Consider the following 21,907-nt stretch of genomic DNA (forward strand, 5'->3'; position numbering starts at 1 on the left):
ACATTCACATAAGAAGATACATCAAAAAATGCAGTGACCTGATTGGTTATTACTGTATTTTTTCCCCCACCCTCTTTGTTACTTTGAAGAGTAATATGCATGACTCTCAAACTTTATGTACTAGAATATCATTGGAAGCACTATCCACTATTTACTAGTTCACAGCAGGCAATGTTTCGTCTGAGACAGGCAATGTTTTGTCTGGGGAAAGTATGGTTAGTGATCAAACCAGTGGGACTGGAAAGTCTGAGACTCCTGTCCTCTTTGCCAATTCTAGCAGGGCCTCCTGGAACCTTCTGTGAAACATACCTTCTGTGAAAAAAGGCCATTCTTACAGCTGTGAAAAAATTGAGGTCGTCTTCTCAAACAATATGATTTTGCATATAAAATTATAGTTGTTATAGTTACAGGAGCTCAAAATGCAACAGCAAACAATCCAACAGAACATACCAAAAATATGTATTCAGACATAAAAAGCAAATACGCAGCATACATATAAAAATCTAAAGGGGGAACAGAAGTTGTTCATATGTTATACAGCATATACAATTTTAACCCTAAAGTTAATCAGGCTTGTACTGGAGTGAAAGTCACTCCCTGCAAAAATCAACAAAAAGTTGTGTAAGAGTCACAGAAAATTATTTTAGTACCAGCAGTTTAACAGCTCACGAGGAAACGGACATAAAGGAAAACAAGTAATGAGAACAAGTGCTGCTGGCCTCTAACAATATAAAACAGAAATACAATGAAATTACTACAACAGACATCTACTAACACTAGTAAGTGAACATTTGGAGGCAGCAGACGTTTTCTGAAAATGAAAACAAGACTTCTTTTATGTTCAAATGCCTGAGAACTTCTCAACTACAAGAAGAATCTGTAAGCACAACGAACTTGGCATACTGAGCAGGAAGAAAAGCTACATTATGGGACATTATTTTTCAGAATAAGCTATTTTCTTTAGCATTAGCTTAGAGGATGTTGCTTTTTCTTAGCAAGATTGACATTAAGTATATTTTACTTAAATTTTTATATATGACTTAGTTTGCACTGATGTTTGCACACCATTTGAATAATGAAAAAAATAGTCATGTGGTACCAGCTATACCAACAGCAAAAGTCAATATATCAAATATTATTGTAATAAAACATAAGGCTAAAATTAGAAGTACATGTATGCCTCTGTGTGCATGCATGCATCCAGAAAAGAAGGAAAGAATAAAGCTATTTCATGTAGCATTTTATCCAAGTAAATTTTTTCCAGTAAAGTTTGCTCACAATTAATGGAATATTAAATTACTAAGCTTTGCAGCATTTCAAAGATTGATGTTGATACAATCATACTCCAAATGAAAGAATTTTTCAGGATATTCAATTCAATGTTTCTTCACGGAATTTAGAGCTGACCAAAACTCATGTAAGCGCCAGTGTTGTAAACTTGAAAGGCTCCTTGTTTGAAGTGAACATTTAAAAGATTCCTACCCAGAGCAGAAAAGATAGAATTCCTAAACTTAAATAGATGGCTATTTTCTAAATCCTCATCTAGCAACTAGGATTAAAAGTGTAATTCAGAAATCTAAAATTACAATGTTTAAAAAAATAAATCTGTTCAAAATTAAGTTTAATTTCATGATACCTACAATTCTAAGTTTTACTGTGTATACTAAGTACATTCGCTTTACATAGGTTAAGCGAATCAAGGCTCTTCTTACTCAGGGTTTCTGCCTTCAAAAAAAACCCATACTATACTATGTAAGTGTTCTAGTAAAAATGAAAGTTGCAGTCTACAGCAGTTAGTCGTTACGAGAAAATAATAGTTTTAAAGATGTATGCAGTTATAAATAATTCTCGTTTATCCTCTTGCTTTAGTAGTTATACCAATCCATGGAAATGAATTTTTGGAAAGCATTACTGAAACTACTTTTTAGGCAGAAAATATTTTTTGCATTAACTTGAATTACCTAAAGCAAAACGTTACTTACACGTTTAAGTACACTGTAAGTCAATTTAGTCAACTATTTTATTTATTTTTATTTTTAACATCGCAGATTGCTGATCACAACACGTAGAAGAGAAAAATGTATTTAATCTTTCCAAAATACCGCATGTTTTTTATGGAGGAAACTTATTACCGGATTAGCACATTTTACAGGTAAGACCACACTATTATTATTTAAAATTAAGAAAGGGTACGGGGAAGACTTCATGGCAATTTCTGTCAAGATACAATCAACATTCAATATATCAACAACCAACTGTGTCATTTATTTAAGCATGTTAACAATTCAGTCACTCAATGTCAAGTGAACAAGACATTGGAGTGGCCACAGACAACCCATGGAACTCATAGCCTCTCTCCATCTTTATTCACCTATTGTAGGCCAGGGGTGATGGTACTTTTCTTGCTACCAAAGGGACTTGGAGAATAACTAAATTAACAGTACTAAGTATAGATTATAGATACTACACATCATGGGGGTTGTTAATAAAACAGAAATACAAATCATCCTTCAAACTAGCTTAGTTTCCAGCAGGCCTTCCCTGTATTTTTTCCTCTCCTTAACTTGTTCTAGGAAGCAAGAAATTCAGCTTCTTTTAAAGTTAGTCCTTCATTTGCCTGCTATATCTTTGCCTCATGACACGTTAAGAAATGGAAAAGAAATTCAGGATCCAATTGAGAAATAAATAACCAATCTCCAGTATTTCAAAATATTCATGGAAAAAGGGATTCCAAATCCTTTCTTTTTTTTTTTTTTTTTTGCTAGATCTTTAGTTAGATTGGCTGCTTACTCAACGAAACACTAGCATTCAGCAACATGCTTCATATTGCATAGCTTGATAATGCATACACATATTCCCATTTCTACCTTACATACTGGAAAGGAACAGAAGTATGTATCCAAAAAAACCTACACATCAAGATATTCAAATGAACAATGAGCTTAATTCCAACTGTCCAACTTTCTTCCCTAAAAAAAAAAAAAATTAGTGGTAAATTTACATCAGCATAGTATATTGCCATTGTTGGTAGGTGTCTATATTCAAGCACATAAAATACCCTTCTCTAGTCTTACAAATGATCATTTAACTCAAGTTTACACTTCAAGAAAGTGCAGCTCAAAGGGGAGAAGCAAATTTTATCTGTCCAAAGACTGTCTCCCGTGCATGAAATAACTATAGTAAGCACCATCCTGTACTCTACCCCATCCCTTTGGGAGTGATCTTGCTGCTTGTCAAACAGATGCAGCAGAAACAAAAATGTGCTCGTGCAGAGTCCAGGAAGCTCACAACCCAGAGCACTAGCGAAAGCCCACCTCCTTCTTGATTTAAGCTAATATGCCAGACTGCTCTGGAACAATGGGGACTCACACACACATTGCCTTCTGACACTCAGCTACAGCAATGTTTACCACTAGCAAACATGCAGGCAAAACAACCAGAAGTAGTAACTAAGTAAGCCATTAGAGGTTTTACAGAGATCATCTGTGAAAATCGTAACTCAGAGGTGAGTTTTGCATAAGCTTCAGAACAGAACAATGAATTTTGTGGGCTACTGTCATCTATCCCATCTGGCTGGGCAGCCAGGAAGCTTTAGAATTCAACTCCATGCCTGATATGCTCCAGCACTCCCTCTGAGCATTGCAAAACGTGAGCTTGGTGCCAGCTGGAGACTACCCCATGGCAACAGAACGCACAGGTGGGAAGATCTGGTGTCTCTCCAGGACTTCTCACCCTTCACATCTATGATAGTGATACACTGAGTCACAGAATTTGCCTTTTGTTTTTTGTTCAATATAAGTGTGTCTATTTTACATGGCACCTATAATCTAAAGCAAGCAGTTTCCTTCTAAGCGCAAAAGTATTTTCAGGCTGCAGAAAGACCTGCAAGTGTGATTTTCAAAGAAAAACAGATTGTAAGTAGGGTGGTTTCTTTCAGAAGGACAGAAATGGTATTTCTGTTTGGAATGGAGACAGATTTGATCAGCTACAACCACAAGAAAAACATATGGTTTCTTAGGAAACCGGGATTTACCCGTGCTTTATAATTATTACTGCAACAACATACAAGACCAAAATCATTTTGGTGTACTTCTCATTTTAAAATTCTTCGCAATATCAGTTTTCAAAAGTTGTAGCTTTACAACACATTACGTACTTCACTACATTACCAATGGAGAGAGTAAACTAAAAATGTATTTGCAAATTTCTAGCATGATTTTTTTGACTTAATCCACAGTTCTGATTTATTTTTACAATATCTGTGTACAAAATATTATTGTTATTTTATTACTTATTCTAGAGCATTCAGTCCATTCTCCAAAGGCAAGATAACTAACAAAAAATTATGCTGAAACAGCATAAAAATGCTATTCTTACAGCAGCGGTCTTGAAACACAGGAATCTCCAAATGATTTACCACTTTTACAGAAGAAACCTTGCTTTTAGTGCAAACTCGGATTTTTTAAACTTACGGTATCGTATATACTTTCACTTTAATCACTTAAACCATTAATGTTTGTAATGTACTGTACAGGCATTTATTCAGTTCAAACTACAAATATAAATATTTGAATTATTATTACAAAGTAAATGTTACTGATTCTTGCAGTTGTTTTCTTTAAATTATATGCCACAAACTTAAAATACTACAGCACATAACATTTATGCAAATAGAATTATTAAATTTAATTATTAAAAGAAACAAACCACCAGATAGAGCTAAATGTACAAGAAATGAAAAGCAGCTTCAAATAGTTTTTAGTACTTCTTTCAGCAATGAAGAGATTAAAAGGTATAGGGTTACAAAATAGGAATAAAACTGCAGTTTACTATAGCTCAAAGCCTTCTGCATCTTGATTATCCTAATTATCCAAGATGGTTGACACCTATTTTCTCCTTGATGTACAATGTCATCAAATATTCCCATTTCAGCATATTCAGCAACAGTTCTTTTGTTCTCAAACACGTATTTAAGAGAATAGCTGTTATTTCTAGGTAGTCTTTCTTAGATAAAAGCTCACTAATTACAGCCCTAATTCTGCAGTGGATCAAAGCATACAAATTCACAGAGTTCTCTTGAAAACTGGAGAGTATGATCTGGACATAATAACAGAGTCCCCAAACGGTGTTTTCTTGTTTGGGCTGGAGCCCAATTTTGTGAGGTTTCAAAAGTCTACTAGTAAACATTTACTCTCTGAAACCAAAAATATCAGGCAACTCATGAGCTATTGGAAGGTATGGAAATCTGAAATACCACCATTGGATTGAAACACTACTGCTTAACTTACAAAGAAATAACAATCAGAAAGTTACAGATTACAGAGGGTTATTTTCAGCCCAGCATAAAGAGAATCAGGTCAGCAGTTGTCATTTCTCACTGTGTGAAACCTTTTCATGTAAAGCAAACTCTTTTCATTAAAGAAATCATCAAAAGCAACATATAAGCTTTTTCACACTTGTTTAATGTATTGATGACTAGGCTTACAGACTGTTTAACTTAACCCATTACAGATACTTAAAAATTCATATATTTTAGATAAGCAGTTTCATACACATACATGATGTAGTAAATTCATAAGAAACACTTACTGGGTATTTTTTTTGGAGGGACGGAAGGATGGGTTCAGGTAGGGCTATAAAAAAAAAAGTTCAAAGTTGCTGTGATTCATGTAATTCACAGGAAACAATATCATATCAATTACCCCAAAGGGTTGGACTGAAATTCCATCTTAGAAACATCTACTAAGAACTTCATTTTCATGCATTTTGTAAAGTAAAAGTTATTCCACAAATATTTCTATTACTACATTTTGTATATAGTAGTATAGGGAGTTAATTCAACTAAGGGAAGCTCTTACTATGATACTTCTATCTGTAGAAGACATGAAAGATTCTACAACAGCTGGGTACTACTTGACTTTTAAAATTCATGTTCATTCATGTTTATAAGAAACTCACTGAGATTCCCTAAAATGCATATCATAGCTTCACTTCCCGCCTACCTACATCTAATAGGATTCTGTTGCAGCATAGATAGTCACCATATACTGCATACATACACATTCTTCAGCAGCTAAGTATTATCTATTACCCCAAAAAGTCTCCGAAAATGACCTAAAGATAAAACGCCCAATGTGCTTAGTAGCCATTCATAGCAAAATCCACATAAAATACATAAACAAAGTTTAATGCTGTTACCTGGTCTACTAAATGGCAAACAGGATATAAAAGTCATACAGACAATAATGACACTAACGAACACAAAATAAACTAAACAATTCTAACTTTTATGAAAGTCATGAACCAGGAAAACATATTGCAAAATAAAAATAAAAGGGAAAAAAATTATCTCACAGGTCTGATGGTGCTACAGACAGAAAAAGTACCCACATCCCACTCAAGCCTTAGAGCACCTACAGAACTGTTAGAACACTCCTTGCACTAAAGCTTTAACATCACTTCATCAGCATATCTTTTTATACAGTTGGTCTACATCATTCACTAGGGAAAATGATAATTAAGTTCAGCACACAGGACTTTGACTTGGGACCTCATTCAACCTTCAAACAAGGTCTCAAAGGGGATGAGATGTTAAAGAATCTTTCTTCCATAGGGACTAAGAATTAGAATAGCAGAATTCTCAGAACATGCTTTGGATATCTTCAAAGAGTCTAATATATTAACTAGCAGGATTGCTAAGAATACTATCAGCTACTTTAATAATCATTTAACTTTGTTTGTGGGTGTTCAGAACTATGAAAGAGCATCTTATTTCTATAAGACGTTGGATATTTTCCAGTTCTCTGCTACAATGAAAGAAAAGGTAATGAGATCTGGGCAATATGAATAAGCAAGATGTATCATCTGGCTCTGCATAATATACTAAGAGGATGGAGTTATGGGGAAGAGTTAACCACCTACCACTAGCATTTGTCACATGAGTTTTTCTTTTCCTGCTTTACAAGACTGTTGGGCCTGTTACCTGGAGGAAAGTTCATGCACAGGACATTGATGTAGCTACAAAATAAACTCAAGCCATGGTCATAAATCTTCTGTATGAGTATGAGAACATGGAAATGGAATAAGAAGTCAAGGAAAGCAATTTTCCTGGAGAAGATGGGGACACTATTTATTGCTAAAGAAAGTTTTTATTTTTATTTATTTCCTTTCCTAGTACCATCAACAAAAGCCTTATTAGAAAACTGTATGGCTGACATACAGGCTGCTTTCCATATTATCACGTGCATGTAGCAGAAGTGGAAAAAAAAATTAAACCACGTTTAGATGACACTTCTCCAACCTTTCCTAAGCAGGAAAGACTGATGAAGCATAGGTAAAAAGGCTCCCCCTTTGGCCTGTACTGTTACTGCTGATACTTCCTAGGCAGCTGACTGATCACACACAGATTTGAATGAAAAGAATTATTCAAACTTTTTTTTTTTCTTCCCCAGAGAGCTGTGGCAGCTGCCACAAATGACTATAGCAAATGCCCTCATGCTTGCAGAATTGTCATGCTTGCAGAATTGTTAACATTATGGCAAGCCTACACATTTACACTTGCTTGTAACACCTACTCTCTTCCTTTGTGCATTACTTTGATCCAGTAATGGGCTATTCATGACTGCACACAGCACACAATACAAGAAATCCCTCACTCCCCATCAGTCCCCAGAGTTTCTGCAATACACTGAAAATAAATTTGGAGAATAAATTTCAAAATTAAAAGTCCAGGTTCCACTCAAATTGTAATACCAACTATTAAATGCTTATCAAGTCATCCTTAAGATGTTTGCTAATTGCTAGACCATGTAAAGATACTTTTCACTTCTCCTGCTTGCGCTTCACCTTTGCATAGCAACGTTTGCATCCCAGAGTAGCTTCCAACATTTTAAATTCTATATCTAATAATTACTTTGGCCTTTTTAAGTCGACTATCATCTCACCTCCTCTAAATCAACCACTAGCTTTTTTTGTTTTCTTTTTTTTCTGTTAAGGATCTATATAGAAGTACTCAGTTGCTAATACTATGGTTTCAGAGCTGTGACAACACTTTCTTTTCTTTCCACAGAAACAAAAGAATCTGTGGAATTCCACCACATCAGATGTGAAGAAAACGTCACAGAGAAAACAACACAGTCACAAGACAGACTTGCTTATGTCCCTGGGATTGATACGTTAATAATATGCACATGGTACGGGCTTCAAAGAGTTCAAAAGTAAGTCAGCCAACTGGATCCCAAACACACAACACACCCTCCTAGGTCCTCTACTACAGATACTGTTCAGTTGAAAGAAAGCCACCAGCTTGAGTCAACTATCAAAAAAAAATCTTCCACCCTAGCAAAGAGTGGGTGTAGTGTCATCTTAAAACTAATAAATAGTTGGCTACCCACTCTACAGGGAGTATCTTCATTCCAGGCCAAACAAGCTGTCATAGGAACTAGGCATTGCATCTTTCCATCTGATTTAAAAAAAAAACAACAAACAAAGCAACCAAACAAAAAAACCCACAACCACTACCACCAAAAAAACTACACAAACTGACAAACAGAAAAGTCTAAATAAAATGAGAGCATATGCAATTCGTCCGCCGATATTACCATAAAATGTTAAAAATCAGTTGTTACTAAAATAATATGGAAAGAACAATCAGGACATTACAAAAAGTATAAAAAAAGATGTAGAATTAACATGAGCAACAAGATACAGAGGCTACTTGTGAACTAACAGGAATTACGAAAAAAGAAAATAGGTCTAGGGGCATACTAATACACCAGATGTGCTCTTCAGGGGTTTCTTGCCTTCCTTTCTGAAATCACTCATCTCCCAAAAAGCAATCAAGAAACTCCTACTGAGCTTAGTGATTTCTTGCATGACTCCTTAAGTCTCAAACAAGAATTGCAAACTGCAAAATTACAAAAGTGGATTTCCTCTAATGAAAGAAAGTGATGAGGGATAAGCTCATTTCTATCTATTCCTCAGGAATATTTCTGGGCTGAATGACTTTCTTGAATTCTCAGCAGGGATCCTTGGCCTTCCTGCTCCTTACAGGTGTTCAATGTTTCCATATATTGAAGTCACAAGAAAAGATGTTGCCCCTAGCAGTCAAATATCCCAACTTCTAATGGTCTTCAACATCAGTCACCTTACATAAGGCAGTAATCAGAAGAAAATCTAATGACATGGTAGTGCATTCCTGCATATACACATCCTACTCACATTCAGTCCTTCACTCATCAGAACACGGAAAAATGATCCCACAGTATTCTTCTCTTTGAATTTTCTTTTCAAATTCCCAAGTTCCCAAATCAAAAACAAATTGTTATTTTCACGCTTAAGCCTTTTTAACACAGGCACATTTTTTGTTAACTGCAGCTTGAGTTTATTTTACAGTTACACAGCGTCCTGCAAGTACATTGATTTTTTTTTTTCCATTGGAAGTTGGTAATTGCCTTCAAGGAAGTGGTCCACTTTTTAAATAAAAAAGCATCACTAAGGAAATGAGTAAAAACACATAGCTTTCAGATTTTTTTGTGTGTGGAAGATCATTTCTAGCAGTGTTTAATTTTATTAAAGAAGAAAACTACTCAAATGTAAACTTAAAAAAGGACAGTGTTAACAAGCAAAACATACTTACTCTGTAAATAGTGCAAAACCATCAACACAAGACTGTAGCTGTTTAAAGTACCACGACTGGCATCATTTATGTCGTGAAAACTCGCCCACTTTTTAACAACCACTACTAATGGACGAACTCTTTTCTCAACTGTAAATAAAATAAATACTTCTCAAAAAAGGGCATGTTTAGACAGAAATCAATCAATTTTTGTTCCTTCATCAACATGATACTCTTCTTGTATTCTAAGGTTACTTTTTGCAGACTTTTACAGAATTTACTTAATTATTCTACAACTACTATATATCTCATAAAAGTCACAAAAAAGTTTGTATTTGAAAAATACCCATTCAAGTATTCAGATCCATATATACCCAGCATAACCCCTGTAATTGACAAAACTAGATACATCTGTCAACGTAGCAGTATCACATTCTACTTCTAAGTTATCTCCAGTTCATCACACAAATTCTCTGAATTAATTTGGTGCCAGGAAAGACCAAAGCTATTTTTTTTTTTAAATTTAGATTATATAAACTATGAAGTCAGGGAAATGAATTTTGACTGGAGGAGACAGAGCTCATTTTTTAAGTTTTCCTTGGGGTCCATGAAAGTGGTAATCACTTAATCATTGCATCCAAACATTAATTTTAAATTGCCTTGGCCTAAGTAGCTTTTTTTCCCCCCTTACACCAATGCACGCAGCACGAGGAACAAGCAAGAGAAGCTAGAAGCCTTGGCTCACTTCCAGGGCTACAACATCATTAGCATATGTGAGACTTGGTGGGAAGAGTCCTGTGACTGCTGTGCTGTCATAGACAGTCCTAGGCTCTTCAGGAGGGACAGGCAGGGCAGGCACTGTCTGTAATGGAGAGCCTGAGCTGAACCGAGCCTGGAGTTGGTGATGATATGTTTGAGAGCCTCTGGGTAGTGAAGAAGGGTCAAGCAAATAAAGCAGATATCATTGTGGAAGTCTACTATAAACCACCCACCCAGGATAATGACACCAATGAATTATTCTATAAGGAATTAAGGGATATCTCTTGATCAGATGCACTTGTCCTTATGGGTGACTACAACTTGCCAGACGTTAACTCAGAATACCACATAGCTGACACCAACAGGCCCAGGAGATTCCTAAAACACCTTGATGATAACTTCTTGGTACAGGTAAGGAATAGGAAAGGTGCCCTCCTAGATTTGTTGCTTGTGAACATAACAGGGTGTCATGGGTGAAGTGGCAATTGGCAGTCATCTTGGCCACAATGATCATGAAGCAGTTGAGTTTAAAATACTTGGTGATAGCAGGAAAACCGTCAGCAAAACCTCAACCCTGGATATGGTGAGAGCAGACTTCAGGCTGCTCAGAGAAATAGTTAGTAAGGTCCCCTGGGAAACTGCTGTTGAAGGTGTTGGGGTCCATCAGTGCTGGTTGCTTTCCAAGAGTCATTGCTTAAGAGTACTGGAGCAGGCAATTTAAAAATGGTGGAAGTCAAGCAGGTGGGGCAGAAGGCCAGCTTGGCTGAGCAGGGATCTTCTATAGCTTATGTAGAGAAAGAAACACCTGGATTCTCTTGTGCCCTCCAGTGATTTGCTGAGAGGAAAACAGAAAATCCGTGGCAGAAGCTAGAAATACCTATTTTCTAATAGGTGTTTCCTAAACGCCTTTGAGTTGTTGACATAACCCCTCACCTATAATCATGAATGGCAAATACTATTTTCCTACCCATAGAATGGGTAGAATGCTTAGAATGAAATCCCTTCCTAGGTGTATGCCTTCCTGGATATATGAAGAAATTATAGTCAAATAACTTAGCCAGGACAAGTTGTAGACCCTCGTAGTAAAGTGAATATGGGATACTGAAATGTCTCTGTTTGAAATCTTAGTCAAAATTAACTAAGAAATGTACTGACAGCTGACAGCATCCTACCCTAATGAGGAAACAGTTCCTGTACGTGGAAACTGAATGTGCTGGTAAAGGAAGAAATGCAGATGACCTAGAAGAATTAGCCTGAAGTCTGCTCCTTGTGCATTTATCTGCCAAATAAGACTCTGATGCCAAATAAGAAAAACATAGCTTAGATAAGTTCTTAGATTTCTAAAGGAGAGGTATTATTTCATAATCTTTCCCTGAAAAACAACCTCCTGAGGAGACACAATCCAGTACTGTTTTGGGGTTAGTATAAAAACTGAAGCTGTATTTTGGTTTTTCCAAGGAAAGACTCTGTAAGAGCATACAACCACACACACCTATCGGTGGCTGTCAAGGAAACAAAAGGGAAGGCTACAATGATGTATTTGATTCTTTTCCTCTTCCTCTCCTTCAGAAAACTGAAGCAGCCCTCATAATGGATATGTGGACCTTAATATGAAGAACCTTTGTTATCTTCTGAATATTATACCATTCAATTAAAAACATACATAGCTGACATATCAGTTTAATCGATATATTTAGAGTGAGCAACAAGCAGTTAGATAAAAGCTAACTAATGTAACTAATTTGGTAATTTAATATAGTACCTTAATATATTGGACTGAATTTTAGTAGTTTATCAATACCAAAACACAAATTTAAAAAAGCATAAAAAATTTATAGAAATAAGAAAATAAATTAGAAACTTACTGTATGCATAGGTTCTCAGAAGGAATGTATTTCTTATTCCTACAATATTGTTTACATTCAAGTCAAACTCCATGCAGCTATCGGGAATGAGAAAAGAAAAAGAATCGAGTGTGATGCTATTCAGTTCCGAAGTATTTATTACCTACTATTACCTGTTACTACTGCCCTTTACCTACCAAGTGACACGTGGAGAAACACAACTTAAAGATGATAATATTTTAAAAGCTTCCACAAGTAGTACTTGTCTGCAAGTAGTTAAAATCATCTGCTTTGTCTGCGGTAGTTAAATTATTTGTAGGACTTGAATTCCATTATTATCAAAATGCAGTAGTATTTTTTGTATGATGAATAAATGTAGACAGAAATGTAGACCATTGCACAACTTAATATATTAACTAATAGTCGGAATTTTAACAAATCTCTCTCTAAAACAGAATTACAACAGATGATTTACTATGGACAACATCTGATGTCAGGAAGGATTCTCTGAAGTATTCATTCAGCAAACTGTGACAGTGAATTGAAAGGGAAACACAAATAGAAGGGGTCAAAATGTAAGAATCTCTTTTTTGCAATGATGGCCAGAGATAATCAGCAGACACTTTGAAATGAAAACTCTTATTAGAACAGGGGGCATGCTTTGTGGGGGAAAAAAAGCCACTTATGAATTTTAACTGTTTCAGAGCACGTATTTTTTAATAAGTTCCATATTGTTAACAGCAAAAAATAAGGCAGACGTTACCTACTTTATTTTTATCAGTTCAAAAATGAAATTTTAATTGCTTATAGACATTAATTACTCTCAGTACTCAAGAAGCTATATTAAATTCATAGCTAATAAGCTGCTGCAACATTTTAACTTGCAAAGAGAAGAGCCTATTATTGACAAAGCAGTAGATATCTATGTTTCCATTTTATATATCCAGGCCTCGTTCACATAGCCTTTGTTTGTCTGAACATTTCTTTGGATTTTCTTGAACTACAACTATAAGAGCATCCTATAAGGGCATATGGACTTGCAAATGTTTAGTTTGCTCAAATATTCCCTGACCTAATCAAAGTATTCCATGACCTTTCACCAAACAATACATATCTTCATTGCTCCAGCCTTTCACCCTGGTCTCTGGGACCTAAGCAACCTGAAAGCTGCTATTTGCCTCTGTCTTTGCAAGCCAAGGCATTCAGTACCTCAGCCCTTTCACTGTCCTGTGTAACCAGGTCCCCCATCTCAGTCAGCACTGAGCTCACATTTTCCCTAGTCTTTATTTTGACACTGATGTACTTAAAGAAGTTGTCGTTGCCTTTTACATCCCTTGCATGATTCAATTCCATCTGGGTTTTAGCTTTAACAGCTTAATCCCTGGATACTCAGACAAAGTCTCTGTATCCCTCCCAGGTCATCTATCCTTGCTTCCACCTTCTGTAGACTTCTTTTTTGTGTCCGAGTTTTGCTAGGAGTTCCTTGTTCATCTACAAGGCCTCTTGGCATTTTTACATGACTTCCTTTTTGTTGAAATGCACTGCTCTTGAGCTTGGAAAAGATGATCCTTGAATATCAACTAATTTTGTTGGGCCCCTCTTCCTTCCAGGGCTCTATCAATAAAATAGAAATAAATGATATCCTACTATTAATTCACATCACAGAAACTACATTAGGTGCTTCAGGCTATCAAGTAAGTACTCTGACTGTCACTGCACTAGCTTTATACTAGCTGTATAAATTTGCAATTCAACTAAAATACAACACAAAAAACAAAGACTTCAGTGGAATTACTCATATTGAGAGCACATACAGAGAGTACTTTCATATGTCAGTGTCCAAGAAATTACGTTGAGCAGAGTACTTGCCTGACTTTATCCCTGAACTTCACTATTGGCACTTTCGCTCGAATCAGCTGAGGTCGCTCAATGTAGCATGCTGAAAGGGAGAAAATATCCAAATTAAGTTTCATGCAAGATACTTATCTTAAAAAAGATCCTAAGTGAAATGAAACTGATGATCTATGGCAAATAGTAGCTTATTAAATTTAACAATATTCTCCGAAGGGCTGCACTAAACTAAGTGACCTTTAGCAACTGCAGCGAAAGTGCTATCTAGGAAAGAGTGTAAAAATGCACTAAACATCAGAGAAAAACATTTGTGGCATTTTTTTCTGCAGGAAGTATATTCAAGAAATTTGAACATATGGAATGCAGTTCTACAATGCCTTTGATGAGAAGTACTTTAATTGTAATAGAAATTACAATTTTCTATTGTAACTTTTACAACAGAATAATTAAGAGATCAAAAAGAAGGGAGCAAGAGCACACCTATCCAAGATGGTCAGATGCCTGCATTATGTCATATATAGCAAGGGGCACATTATCAGCTGCACATTTTTAATTGCATATAATTTGCTTACTGTTGAAATTATGCATTTTACTAATCAAAAATACTAACTGTACGTAACACAATGTTATGTAACATAACTGTATCTTCATGATGCACTATTTATGCTTAAAACTTCACTTAAACTGTTTCTTTGGCTCATACAGTATGTAACAAGAAAAACTTTTCCTATCAAATTAATCCTGAACGCAAGGAATCGGATTTGCAGCCAAGACATTGGTTTCCATCAAAGATGTGATAAGCTTTATTTACCTTTCATGGTAATGCAAATAGGACATGCAATAAATTCACGGTCCCAGGACTGCACCTCAGATGATTATCCTCACAGTATCAAAATGCACGTTCAACGCCAGACCACCCAAACCTACTAAGCTCTGCCAGATCCATCCAGTGCCACCAAACACATCTTTGCACTTTGCTACTTGAAACTGCTGCATCAGTCATATTATCTGTGATTTACCAGTTCTCCACAGTATCTCAGACTATACTTAGCAGTTACCCATAATCGCAAGTAAGAAATTCCCAAAGATGACAATGGAAAAGACAAAGAAAAAGCAAATCTTTAGTTTAAATGGCACAAACTTAGGCAAAAAGCACCGTTTGAGTCATTTCTTACACTGCAAATTCTAGGTCCATTTGTATTTGACCATAGCTAACTTTAGATGATATTTTCAGGTTTGTTGAAACACTACTGTGTAATATTCAATTATAACAAGTTTTACTTTTTCTTTTTGAGACTTTCTGAAAGTGTTTTATGTATATACATATTTGGACAGATTGACCTGAAGTAATCTTTTACTTGGGATTCAAATGCCTTGTATGATCCTAAGCAACACACAAGGAGACACCAAAACAAACAAAAAAGAATGCATCTTACTAACTCAATAACTTTATAAGAGGACTTACAGCTGGTATTTGAGAGGAACTCTGATCTATATTCACTGAATGTACCATGCAGTACAACTTAAACAAATGTCCCCTATTTCCAGCTGTACCTGAAGACACATGCAAACATCTCTCCTATAACATCCCAGAACACTTTTAATGTAAAGCTATAGAGCTCTGTCTTCTTTCCTTTCATTACCAAATTTAAGATAAAGATGCCCAACACATAGCCTATGGCAGACAACTGTGAGCATCTATATGCATACCACAGCTATTTAACTTAACTCACTATAATCCTTCTCAGGAACCCTTCAGATATTAACTGGATTCATTCTAGTGGCAATCCACTTCAAAACACATCCTTGTCTGCAAGTGCCTCCCAACACTTGACAGGTACTCACGTCAAATTAGTTGGCTAAGAAAAATAAAAAGCCAGTCCAATCTGTTTCCCAAGGGTGAAATATGATAATGTCAAAAGGTACCTGATGTTGGTACCCCCAGTGGCTCACACTGATGACACTGGTAACAGAATCTCTACTGTACATTAACAGTAGATTGCTTCTTCCCCAGTATATATAACAGCCAAAGAATGGGGTATTTTGAAATATAGGGGGGGTGGAATAGACAGAGAATGAAGGGTCCTTTTTTTAAACAGAATGTTCTTCTTTCCATGTAACGGTTGGAAAACAAAGACTTATGTCTATACCATCATTAAGAACGTCATATTCTCACCTATGTGTAAAATCCTTCAAGGTAATTTATATGAGTTCAAGTTCCCTAGATTCTCCTAGTTGCTGCATGTTCCTCACTAGAAAACAGTTATGCGGATTGCACTCTGATACTCTCAACACTACTGCACCTTTTTGTACAACTAAGAGAAAATAACCTCTTTATTAATTAGGTATAAATATCAGTCAACCCCGTACTGCTAAATTGCTGTTAAAATGAATCCTGTCTGGACTGGATAAATCTAAAGAGAATAGCCAACTCTTGGTGGTTCAGATTATACTCTCTTCAATACATTGTAACTGCTATCACCCCAAATTCATTTTTCGCATTCCTAAGTGAGTGGTTTTTACATGCAGTTCTGTGGATGTTAGCCAGTATTACATAAATAGATATATGCAGGTATCTGAACAAATACATCTACAAATTACAAAATCTACTATAGGCCATGTACTCTGCTACTCTTTGAATTAAAGTCAAATTGCTGCTCTCCTTATATTTCTGTACTCTAGTAGAAACACAATACCTAACTCTGAGACCAAAATGTCACAAAGTAATGAGTAAATATCAGAAGCCTTCTCTTGCTTTGCTCTGCAACTTGAGTGTTCAAAAAAGAACACATGTTGATTCTAGTCCATATTATCAATGGAGAGTGAAAACACAGATACACTACTGGTCTAAGACTTGAAATACGATGGCCTTGAGATCCTTGCTTACACTTGTTACCTTTTGGAAGCTCAAATTCAAATAAACTGGAGTTTAGATACATTTCGAATCCAATTCCCATACCACTTGACTGAAACACTAATCTAAAAATCACAATTAACTATATAAAGGATAAAAAAGATGACACAAAGTTCTGAAAATGGTTTAACTAAAAGAGATGTAAGAAGTTGAAAAAGAGATGGATCCAATCAGCACTCAGAATACTTCATAATTATCAGTCAGTAATGGAATTACAGTGAAGCAGAAAATCACGTTATTTTTATAGCCTTCATTTTGGAATGTACAGGAGCATCATAGCGCAGGAACAAAGAGAAGGAAGTTAGGAGAGGCACAGCTAGAAAAAACTTCTTCCACATTTCTAAACTATAATGGTCTAGGAAAAGGCTTAAAAAAAAAAAAAGCTTAGAACATTATCCATTCCACGAATACTGCTGTACAAAAAATATATTCTTTCATCCCTTTAACTTTTTACAAAACCAGCTCAAAAACTTAGTTTTAAGCAACATTTCCTCACACTCCCCCCCCCTTTTTAATTTCTCTTACTACCTGGCATATTTAGTTAGCTTTCACATTTGGCATACTTTTTTTTGTGCTCCTCATTGTTTAGCAAGCAATAAGTTTAATGACAGCTCACGCAGTTGAAAACACGATGAAGTCTTTCCTCCACAAAAATGAGAAAGAACTACTTAACTACTGTGCTCAAAGAAGGATTACATTAAGATTATAAGGCAGCACCACAAGTATTAGCTGGACAGCACACAACTTAACAATAATGATCAGAAGAAACTTCATACCTTCCTTGTTGTTAAACAGCACATGCAGTAAAAGACAGGGTGTTGTTTGAATGAAACTGCAATTCTTAAAGAAGTTTTGTACAGACAGATCTTACATTTGCTTTTACACAGTACTAGCATACATGTACTCATGCTATCCCTTTGAAGGCTGCAAATCTAGAATTCTGGCTGAAGTTGAAGCACTGTTTCAAAAGTATTACAATTTCTGTATGCTTCTTTAAATATATGTAGATGTAGACCCCACCTTTAGTGGTTAAGTGGAACTTGACTTCTGAAGACAGTAAAGGTAAGAAATTACTTTAAAAAAATCAGTTCTATTAAAACAAACAAACAAACCCTTAGCCAGTCTGGAGCTGACAATGGACAGACATTTCTAAGCACATCAAGCCTGACACTACAAACCCATAGGAGTGCCAACAGGACACCATTGAAGCATACTGCTAATATTGCCTCCTCAGAGGTAAAGAAAAAGCATAGGAATCTATTAGCTTCTGAAGTCTAGCCTGGGGAAAAAACAAAACAAAACAAAACAAAACAACCATCTCTCCCCAAATCCCATAAGCTATTTTGCAATTGTAGATGACAGCAATTACATTTGTTTAAATAAGCTTTCATTAAAATAACTGGCAAACCTTTGTTTCAGAAGTAGTAAACCTCAGCATAGCTGAAAAGTTTGTAAATGAATTAAATCCAAATGGAAAGACGCATATTGAAAAACATTTTCATTTCAAATCAGGTGAATGCTTTCAAACAACTTTAATCTATCAGCTCTATGCAGAGAACATTCACTGAGAAACACAAGGATAGATGGCTAGATACAGGAACTCCTGCCCATAATGGTGTTAAAATTATGATGAGATGATCTAAGAGATCTACATATCACAACTGACAAAATCAGAAGGAAAAAGAATATCAGAAGTGTTTTGTCTTGCCTAACCTCCCATTGAAGAGTTGGATTAAATTAAGTTCACCAAAGGTACTCACAAGGCAACAGGGAATTAGGAAAACAGCCAAAATGAGTAATGGCAGAAAAAAAACACTTCAGGGATTGCTCCCCCATGACGGAGATGCCTTTCTGTTAATGGTACTCCCTGGCAAACAGACTTGAATTTGTCTAAAACTCTCTCACTGAGCACCATATATATTTTTTTTAAGTGATAGTTTATTTAGATGCTCTCTTTCCGGTCTCTAAAAACACAACTATTTTATCACTGTGTTTTTCAGCACTGGATATTACCTGCATCCTAGGCATACCAGATTAAGTTCGAGACTGCTTACAGAAAAACGTCAATATACAATAGCAAAAAGTCATTAAATATCGGATGCTTTTACTGAGACAGATGTGATCAGTCTCTCCTCAAGAGAGCTGTTGAAATGTGGGCATGCACACCTGCTGGTAAAGAAATGTTGAAGTCTGCATAGAAATTAACGGTTTGTTCCTCTTGCCATTGCAGACTGTTCAGAAGAGCAGTATATGGAATGGCATCAAAGAATGCATCACAAGCCTAAGAACTAGGGGGACACAGCCATTGATAATAATAAAATGACAGGATCTTTTTTAATTCAAAGAACTGGACAAAATCCTCTTTGAAGTAGGAGGCTTTCCCTTTCAAGTCAAGAACTGCCCCCTGAGAATTCTTCATCTGAAGGCAGTCTAAACAACAACTTACAAGAACAATGAATTGACCTGTTTCTCCTGTATTTGCTAGTACTGCCAACATTTAAATTTTCTTCACTAGGCACAAAAGTTAACTATTTCACTGGTATCAAGGCTCAAAATAGAAAGTTCTACACAGCCTACTGCATGTGATATCTTACTTTACAAATTCTTAAAAGTACTGTCCACAGGAAGGCACTCATTCTAAAAGAGTAGTAATAATTCACTAACAGACACTTCCCAAAAAGAAATCTGCTATTCCTGCCTGCAACTCCTTCAGTTGTGGTCCATGACTCAAAAATTATTTGAGATCCTACCCATACTTGAAGTCTATTAGTTTGGAGGGCAATGCTTAGGTTTTTCTATCAGTACCATCATACAAGATAAGTAATGATTTATTAAATATTTTAACTTTGCTGCAAATAATATTGTGATAAGATGGTAGACAACAGGCAAGTACATCAAGTAATTCTAACAGTGCATCAAAACTTCCTCCAAAACTGCCAATAGTGTTACCACCTCATTGTAGCTTGGAACTTACAGAGTTTAGTAGTGAAGAGTTTTTGGACTAAGCTGAGCATATGCCTTGCTTCTGTCTTCTGATTTACCTGAAATATAATACTAAAGTTAAAGAAAAACATTGCTATCTCTCATTTAATGTTCCTTATTCTTATACAATAAGCATGACTTTACTTTTCAAATTAAAACAACTATCAATTCTTCAAGTAAGACATGAACATGCATACCAACACATTCCTCAGTCTACATACACATTTAGTGTGGCAAAAGCCAGACAGAACAATTCATATCTAACATGCAGAGTAACTATCAGACATTCACAAACTACAGAACTTGAGCGAGAACTAGCCCTGCTTATACAAAAAATGTAGTAATTCCTTTCCTTCCCCCTAATTCATGTTCCAATTATTTCAAAATTATGCCCTAAGTTTTTTTGTTCCATCAATACTCTCAATTCCACCAATTCTCTCAAAAATTCTCTTACAAAGATACTTAAAATATTTTGCATATCAAATTCCTTCTTATGTCTGCTCACTAAAATCAGCATCTAAGAGTCTAAATAATAAAATAAGAAAGTTGTTCCTGCATCTAAAATGAGTTAGAGTTCTTTAAACAACTTTCTTCATGATCTTGGCAACCTACTTGTGTTTTGTTATGCTTTGTCCATTTGTGAAATGAAGACAATGCTTACTTTTGGAATGTTCTGTTGGGTAAAATGGTTTATAGGGTTAACTTACTAACTGTTTATGGGAGCCATAATCCATAGCTATCACCAGTGCAGAAATGTGTTATTAAATCAGAAGAACTTGATTGTTTATCCTCATTTTAGAAGTTTCCTTTATAAAAGCACATACATTTTTAAAAGTTATTGAATATGAAGTGCTTAAGTTATTAGAGAGTGCACCTAACAAAAAGTCTTTGTTCTAATTATAAATATATTTTAGAATCATAGAATGGTTTGGATTTGAAGAGACCTTACAGATCACCCAGTTCCAAGCCCCTGCCATGGGCAGGGACACCTCCCACCAGACCAGCTTGCTCAAAGCCCCATCCAGCCTGGCCTTGAGCACTTCCAGGGATGGGGCATCCACAGCTTCTCTGGGCAACCTGTGCCAGTGCCTCACCACCCTCTGAGTGAAGAATTTCTTCCTTATGTCTAAGCTATATCTATCCTGTTTTAGTTTAAAGCCATTACTCCTTGTCCTATCACTGCACTCCCTGACAAAGAGTCCCTCCCCAGCTTTCCTGTAGGCCCCTTTTAGGTACTGGAAGGCCACTGTAAGGTCTCCCTGGAGCCTCCTCTTCTCCAGGCTGAACAGCCCCAACTCCCCCAGCCTGTCTTTATAGGAGAGGAGCTCCAGTCCCTATATCATCTTTGTGGCCCTCCTCTGGACTCTTTCTAGTAAGTCCATGTCCTTGTTGCGCTGGGAGCCCCAAAGCTGAATGCAGCACTCCAGGTGGGGTCTCACAAGAGCAGAGTAGAATTACTTACTGGTTCATCTTTAACCACCAAGCATAAGTCACCATCACTGCTACGAGTGCCAAATCCATTCAGTGACGACCCAACCAAAAAGAGTCTGCTCTCTGTAACAAGAGAACCACAGATTAAAACCTGATGTGACATGTCAAAGTTTAGAGGAAAGAACTGTGAATATCAACAGTGCTGAGACAAGTATTAAGTAATCAAAACATACTTGGAAAAATTCGCTGAATTTCCCTCTGGAGTTCTATTCTGCAGAGCTCTTTTTTGTTCAAATCAGAGGTCTGTTGCTGACATAGTTGAAACAACTCCAAAACCTGCTGACTTAACTTGACACACATTCAAAAAGTAAAGATAAAGGAAGTGAACATTCTTTCCTGTTGCCATTATAAGAAACAGAAAACTGCATTTGAAAAAAAAAAGCCCAGCGTTGTTTCATGTAATCTGTTCTGTAGTGTAGTTTTAGTTTGCTTGAATTCATCCTGAACACT

The 21,907-nt window shown here is 36.1% G+C and overlaps 1 protein-coding gene across 7 annotated transcripts in view; it reads right to left on the reverse strand.

Moving 5' to 3' along the window:
• The window catches only part of TENT2 (terminal nucleotidyltransferase 2), a 41,784-nt gene that overhangs the window by 13,392 nt on the left and 6,485 nt on the right, over positions 1-21,907 (reverse strand). For 4 of the 7 annotated variants that reach the window (XM_035553542.2, XM_035553545.2, XM_050716323.1 and 1 more), the window contains exons 7-13: positions 21,631-21,745; positions 21,429-21,520; positions 19,959-20,025; positions 14,089-14,158; positions 12,241-12,317; positions 9,638-9,766; positions 5,590-5,633 (exon numbers count right to left, since the gene is read on the reverse strand). In XM_035553542.2, the coding sequence (XP_035409435.1) occupies positions 5,590-5,633; positions 9,638-9,766; positions 12,241-12,317; positions 14,089-14,158; positions 19,959-20,025; positions 21,429-21,520; positions 21,631-21,745 (594 nt within the window). The remainder of the gene's footprint in view (positions 1-5,589; positions 5,634-9,637; positions 9,767-12,240; positions 12,318-14,088; positions 14,159-19,958; positions 20,026-21,428; positions 21,521-21,630; positions 21,746-21,907) is intronic. The other 3 variants (XM_035553546.2, XM_035553547.2, XM_035553548.2) reach the window with 1 other exon arrangement.

The sequence above is a fragment of the Cygnus atratus genome, chromosome Z, assembly GCF_013377495.2.
Source record: "Cygnus atratus isolate AKBS03 ecotype Queensland, Australia chromosome Z, CAtr_DNAZoo_HiC_assembly, whole genome shotgun sequence".
NCBI classification, from domain to species: domain Eukaryota; kingdom Metazoa; phylum Chordata; class Aves; order Anseriformes; family Anatidae; genus Cygnus; species Cygnus atratus.